Source organism: Lotus japonicus, chromosome 2, assembly GCF_012489685.1.
Source record: "Lotus japonicus ecotype B-129 chromosome 2, LjGifu_v1.2".
NCBI lineage: Eukaryota > Viridiplantae > Streptophyta > Magnoliopsida > Fabales > Fabaceae > Lotus > Lotus japonicus.
The window spans coordinates 13,621,982-13,629,301 of NC_080042.1; the positions used below are offsets into that span (position 1 = coordinate 13,621,982).

At 39.5% G+C, this 7,320-nt stretch overlaps 1 protein-coding gene across 1 annotated transcript; it reads left to right on the forward strand.

The window, feature by feature from the left end:
* The first annotated feature begins 1,370 nt into the window (after positions 1–1,370).
* LOC130737637 (uncharacterized) lies at positions 1,371–7,047 on the forward strand. Its single transcript, XM_057589452.1, has 2 exons — positions 1,371–5,338; positions 6,633–7,047. The coding sequence occupies exon 1, from the start codon at positions 1,429–1,431 to the stop codon at positions 3,010–3,012; it is 1,584 nt and encodes a 527-aa protein (XP_057445435.1). The 5' UTR covers positions 1,371–1,428; the 3' UTR covers positions 3,013–5,338; positions 6,633–7,047.
* Positions 7,048–7,320: the final 273 nt, after the last annotated feature.

A 7,320-nucleotide genomic window follows, 5' to 3' on the forward strand; every position in this document is an offset into this window, starting at 1 on the left:
ATCAGAAGATCAGAGGATCTGAAGATCAGAAGATCTGAAGATCAGAAGATCAGAAGATCAGAAGATCAGAAGATCAGAAGATCAGAAGATCTGAGGATCAGAGGATCTGAAGATTAGAAGATCTGAGGATCAGAGGATCTGAAGATCAGAAGATCTGAGGATCAGAGGATCTGATGATCAGAGGATCAGAAGATCAGAAGATCTGAAGATCAGAAGATCAGAAGATCTGAGGATCAGAGGCTCTGAAGGTCCAGAAGCTCTAAAGGTTCAGAAGCAGAAGTAACGAAGGTCAGAGGATCCAAGCTTCCCTCTGACTCTGATCACCAAGCTTCACAAGTTCCAACACGAAGCATTCCTCTGATCAGAAGTCATTGGTTAAAGGCAAATGTCTCTATCAAGAAGTACAAGAGCAGTGTACTATTCTGAAAAGCCTACCTACCAAGGTTCAGCCACAGCAGGTTCTGGAAGTTCCAGAAATGCCCTCCAACGGTCATATTCTCTCAACAGAAATATCCTTTGCACCTTGGACTATAAAAGGCTGAAGAAAAAGAAGAAAGCTAAGAGAGAGAAACCAAGAGCTGCAATACAAGAAAAGATTCAAGCCTCTACTTTCTTCATCTGTTCTTATTTAGTTTACACTCAGCTTATTTAGAAGCAAACCTTTGTAAACACCAACCTCAAACAGTTGTTTGATTTTCCTTAAGGGACCGGGTAGGTCAGTATCCTTAAGAAGACTAAGAGAGTGAATCTTAGTGGTGATTCCTTTAGGAGATCAAGGTTGATCGGATCCTAGAGAAGACTAAGAGAGTGAATCTTAGTGTGAGCTAAGTCAGTGTATTGTTAGTCACTTGTAGGTTTCAAGTGCAGTTGTAACAATTATCTGATTAGTGGATTGCCTTCATTCTAAGAAGGAAGAAATCACCTTAACGGGTGGACTGGATTAGCTTGAGGGATTTATCAAGTGAACCAGGATAAAATACTTGTGTGCTTTTCTCTTCTCTCTATCTTTATCCGCTGCACCATCTATCTTAGAGAAACCGAAAAGATTTACTTTAAATCTTAAGGGGAAAGTTTTTATATTGGTTTTTGATAAGAACCCCTCTGTTGATATTCTGAACGCTATTCAACCCCCCCCTTTCTACCGTTTTTCATACCTTCAATTGGTATCAGAGCGCAAGTTCTGATTACCACACTTAACAGTGTTCAGTAGATCCGGGCCAGTGTGAAAAACTCATGGATTCCACCACTACTACAAGCAAATATCAATACAGTGCAAGACCACCTATCTTTGATGGTCAGAGATTTGATTTCTGGAAAGACAGAATCAAAAGCTTCTTTCTTGGCTTTGATCCTGATCTTTGGGATTTTGTTGTTGATGGCTACACCCCTCCTGTTGATGTACATGGTGTAAAGATCCCAAGGAAGAAGATGAGTGAAGATCAAAAGAAGGAGTTCAGAGATCATCACCGATCAAGAGCTATTCTGCACAGTGCCATTTCATATGAAGAATATGAGAAAATTACTGATCGTGATTCCGCCAAGGGCATCTTTGAATCCTTGAAGATGTCTCATGAAGGAAACAAGAAAGTGAAAGAATCAAAGGCACTGTCTTTGATCCAGAAATATGAATCCTTCCAAATGGAACATGACGAATCCATTGAGGATATGTTTTCCAGATTCCAGTTGATTATTGCTGGAATAAGACCCCTCAGCAATAGCTACACCACTGCGGATCATGTCATGAGGATCCTTAGAGGTCTTCCTGAAAGCTGGATGCCTTTGATAACTTCCTTGGAGTTAACTAGAGATGTTGAGCAGATGAGTTTGGAAGAACTCATAAGCATACTGAAGTGTCATGAACTAAAGCGTGCTGAACATCAGGATCAGAAGAAGAAGTCTATAGCCTTGAAATCCAAATCTGAAAAGGCTAAGGCTCTCCAAGCAGAAGCAGAAGAATCTGAAGAAGCCTCTAAAGATTCTGATGAAGATGAGCTGACTCTGATATCCAGAAAGCTCAACTGCATCTGGAAGCACAGGCAGAGCAAATTCAAAGGCTCATCAAAGGACAAAAAGTCAAAGAAGCATTTCAAGACCAAGAAGAGTCTGATGGTGACTTTTGATGAATCAGAGTCAGAGGATGTTGACTCTGATGGTGAAGTTCAAGGACTCATGGCTATTATCAAAGACAAAGGAGCAGAGTCAAAGGATGCTGTTGACTCTGACTCAGCATCAGAAGGAGATCCTACCTCAGACGATGAAAATGAGGTATTCGCTTCTTTCTCAACCTCTGAACTGAAACATGCTTTGTCTGATATCATGGATAAGTATAACTCTTTATTGTCTAAGCATAAAAAGTTGAAAAAGGACTTATCTGCTGCTACTAAGACTCCTTCTGAACATGAGAAAATTATTTCTGATCTGAAAAATGATAATCATGCTTTGATCAATTCTAACTCTGTGCTTAAGAACCAGATTGCTAAGTTAGAAGAAATTGTTGCCTGTGATGCCTCTGATTGTAGAAATGAATCTAAGTATGAAAAGTCTTTTCAAAGATTCCTGGCTAAAAGCGTAGATAGAAGCTTGATGGCTTCATTGATCTATGGCGTGAGCAGAAATGGAATGCATGGCATTGGCTATTCTAAACCAATTAGAAATGAGCCCTCTGTGTCTAAAGCTAAATCCTTGTATGAATGCTTTGTTCCCTCTGGTACCATATTGCCTGATCCTTTACCTGCTGAAGTTGCTCCATCATCTCTTAAGAAAGGAACTTTCTCTATGTCAAAATATCATGCTCAAATTCCTTTCCATTATCCTGCTGAAAGACCCAAAGTTGTCAGAACTTCTCGGCTAACTAACAAGAAAGGACCCAGAAAGTGGGTACCTAGGGATAAGATTATATATGTTGCAGATATCTTCAATAGGTCCATCGAAACTCCAACCATGGAACCTGGACAGTGGATGCAAACAACACATGACGGGAGAAAGGCATATGTCCCAAGATCCAAAACTTGAACCTGAAGGTGAAGTTGATCTTGGAGGCATCAGTAGAGTAAGATTTGGTCAAGTCAAAGCTAGCTGAAAAAGCTTGCAGAGATGAGCATGACTGTTTCAGATAGAAACAAAGACTCAGAACTTGTCAAACCAGAAGCAACAACATCAGAAGATGCTTAGCTCAGAATCAGAAGAAGAGTAGGTTCATAGCTTCTCATTCTGAAGTATCTGAAGATGAAATTTTGTCCAGAATGGAGATGTCACCAGAACCACACTTCTGCTCTCATCAGAAGATACACTAATCAGCAGCCAAGTATCCCTTGGTATTCCTTCTGAGGGAGAGTATTTCGTCTTATGCTCTTACTATTTTTTTCCACCTTCATTCTTTTTGCTTATGACAAAAAGGGGGAGAACTTATAGTATCTTGACAACTCCTACATTATTTAGCTCAGAATCTAGATATTACTAACGTTGATATTAAGTATTAGATTCAGGGGGAGCTTAGCTCAGAATCAAGCAGTGACTTGGATTCAGAATGAGCAAAATAAACCATACACATCAGGATAAGTTTTAACTCTGATACCTTATACTCTTAGTGTATTCAGTTTATTTGTTTAGAGTTGTTCATCAAAATACATGGTTTTGTCATCATCAAAAAGGGGGAGATTGTAAGATCAAGATTTGGTCATGTGGTACAACTCTATGTTTTGATGATAACAAGTATTTATTTGTGAATGAACAACTATGATACTCTAATGTTTGTCTTGAGTGTTTTGACAAACAGGTTCTGATTCTGACACCAGAAGATATATTCGTCAGAAGATCTGAGGATCAGAGGATCTGAAGATCAGAAGATCAGAGGATCTGAAGATCAGAAGATCTGAAGATCAGAAGATCAGAAGATCAGAAGATCAGAAGATCTGAGGATCAGAGGATCTGAAGATCAGAAGATCTGAGGATCAGAGGATCTGATGATCAGAGGATCAGAAGATCATAAGATCTGAAGATCAGAAGATCAGAAGATCTGAGGATCAGAGGCTCTGAAGGTCCAGAAGCTCTGAAGGTTCAGAAGCAGAAGTAACGAAGGTCAGAGGATCCAAGCTTCCCTCTGACTCTGATCACCAAGCTTCACAAGTTCCAACACGAAGCATTCCTCTGATCAGAAGTCATTGGTTAAAGGCAAATGTCTCTATCAAGAAGTACAAGAGTAGTGTACTATTCTGAAAAGCCTACCTACCAAGGTTCAGCCACAGCAGGTTCTGGAAGTTCCAGAAATGCCCTCCAACGGTCATATTCTCTCAACAGAAATATCCTTTGCACCTTGGACTATAAAAGGCTGAAGAAAAAGAAGAAAGCTAAGAGAGAGAAACCAAGAGCTGCAATACAAGAAAAGATTCAAGCCTCTACTTTCTTCATCTGTTCTTATTTAGTTTACACTCAGCTTATTTAGAAGCAAACCTTTGTAAACACCAACCTCAAACAGTTGTTTGATTTTCCTTAAGGGACCGGGTAGGTCAGTATCCTTAAGAAGACTAAGAGAGTGAATCTTAGTGGTGATTCCTTTAGGAGATCAAGGTTGATCGGATCCTAGAGAAGACTAAGAGAGTGAATCTTAGTGTGAGCTAAGTCAGTGTATTGTTAGTCACTTGTAGGTTTCAAGTGCAGTTGTAACAATTATCTGATTAGTGGATTGCCTTCATTCTAAGAAGGAAGAAATCACCTTAACGGGTGGACTGGATTAGCTTGAGGGATTTATCAAGTGAACCAGGATAAAATACTTGTGTGCTTTTCTCTTCTCTCTATCTTTATCCGCTGCACCATCTATCTTAGAGAAACCGAAAAGATTTACTTTAAATCTTAAGGGGAAAGTTTTTATATTGGTTTTTTATAAGAACCCCTCTGTTGATATTCTGAACGCTATTCAACCCCCCCCCCCTTTCTACCGTTTTTCATACCTTCAATGTGTACTTATCTATTTTGACAAGCATATGAGTATTTGGTTTTAAAGTTGATTTACTAAGTCATAAGATTTTGAAGCTTTGTTATTGCTTTGTTGTCATTATGATGACTTATCTTAATTTCTGAGGTTGATCTTGATGGTTTATAACCATTAAGGAGATTGAGTTTAACTTGTGATTTCGTCGAGTCAATTGCTTGAGAGTGTAGCTTTAGACTTGGAAAGTAGGTAGCTCAATTAGTGATTATGTTATGTGTACTTATGAAGGGTATGAATAACGGAAGCGCTTGACGACGAAGCCAAAGAACAGACGGAAGTGAGCCAACACGGGAAAGCAAAGATATGACTGGATTTGATTTGAGTCGCAACTTAGTAAGGAAAGCGCCTAAGGTTAGGGCAACTTACATATTTAGCTATGATTGCATGATAGGCGTCGATAAATTCGACTTATGCTTTATCTGATGTTGGTTATGATGATGAGTTGATGTTATGATGCTTTTCCATAACTTGTGATGTTGTGCTTTTGTTGGATTGAGCGTTTTGACGCAGCTTCGGAGTGGAGATTCATTGATCTGGTGATCTTTGATATTTTAGGTTGGATGAACAACCCTAGGCAAGTCCAAATGTGGGGTTTGAGACTTAGCCATATGTTGGAATTCTTAGACTTTCCCCGGGAAATGTATTTTGGGTGGTTGATCTTTGAAAACTTAGAATGATAGAGCTTTGAAAAACTAAAGACTTGGGAAACTTAGACTTTGAGAAATAAACTCATAACTTGACTAATTTGAATTGAAACAATTTTTATTAACGTTTAAGCATAGGAGAACTGAAGGGGAAAACATTTACGAAAGACGGGGAAAAGTCGACCTTTGTTGTGGGTTTGGAGAGTTATCGGAATTGGGGAAAGCCACTAAGGTGAGCTATGGTGATGATTGAAGTCACCGAGTACTTTAGTACTCTTGGGGAGTGTTGTGGAGCCGTGTTGTATTGACCGAAACCTAGTGCTCTTGTTGTTTGGGCTGTGTTGTATTGACCGACACTAGACCCTTGTGTTTTCTTGTTGGAGTTGTGTTGTATTGACCGACACTTACTCCGAGTTGTGTTGTATTGACCGACACTAACTCATGGGTTTGTTGAGATTGGGTTGTGAGCTAGACACTTTCGTGGTAAGGACGATTCGTTGTTTGGCTAACCACGTTGCATTCAATCGGGTGAATAACGGGAATGGTTCACCTGTGCATATCATGGTGAATAACGGGAACGGTTCACCTTGCATTAATGATGAATAACGGGAATGGTTCATCATTCGGTGAATAACGGGAATGGTTCACCAAGGATGAATAACGGGAATGGTTCATCCAGGATGGATTTCATCCAGGATGGATAACGGGAATGGTCCATCCATAGTGAAAATGCTTCACTTGTGGCGAACGGGAACGCGTCACAAATCCGGATTCATATTGTGCATTTCACGCATACATTCATGCTGACTGAGACTGTGTGCTGTTTGTTTATTGAAGCAATGTTAGAGCCATAACATGCTAGGATTACTTATATGCTTATATAACAACTTATATATATACCCTGTCAAATGTTGTGTGTATATGTACTTATTGCTGTGAGTTGACCCTAGCGCCTTGGCTTTGTTTGTATGTTTGTGTTTGGGCGGTCGGCCTGCTGCCAGACGACGAAAGGAGGTGATGTGAGCAGATGCTACTCCACGTGGAAGATCTATAGAAGACTCGAAGAATAGAGTCGGGTGTAGGGCTAGAGCCTTTGGGTAGAAAAGCTTACCGTTATTGTTTTAAGCTTGCAGGATCATTTTATGATTTGTATTTAAGGTTTCGGGTAGGTTCCGGTGCATTGCTTTCCTATGGTTACTCAGTGTGGAAATCATAGGGAGTATATCGGATTTATGGAGTCATTGCATAGTGAGTCCGTTGTTGGATCTTAGTTTATTTGTCATGTACTTTATGCTGTGCCTTGATCGAGGCCAGATGTAAATTATTTACGGTTGGGAGTATGCATTACATATTTTAGAAACACTTCGAAAAGGAAAAAAAAATAAATACTCACATTTATAAATCCCTTTTGGAAAAGATTGCATATTTACTTTAACATGTTACTACCGTGGCACCCGAAAATCGGGGTGTTACATTGACCTTCAGGCGCTCGAGCGCTATAGAAGCTTGCTCGAGCGTCAATGTATCTCTTTATGTTTCCTTAAACATCAAACAGAAGACAAACCGTAAAATAGAAAAAAACATGGGTTATCTCCCATTCAACCTTAAGTTAGAGTCTTAGGTAGACTATCAGAACAAAGTAAAAGGTAAACTTCAAACTCGTAACTTAAAAAAAAAATCACAAACAAT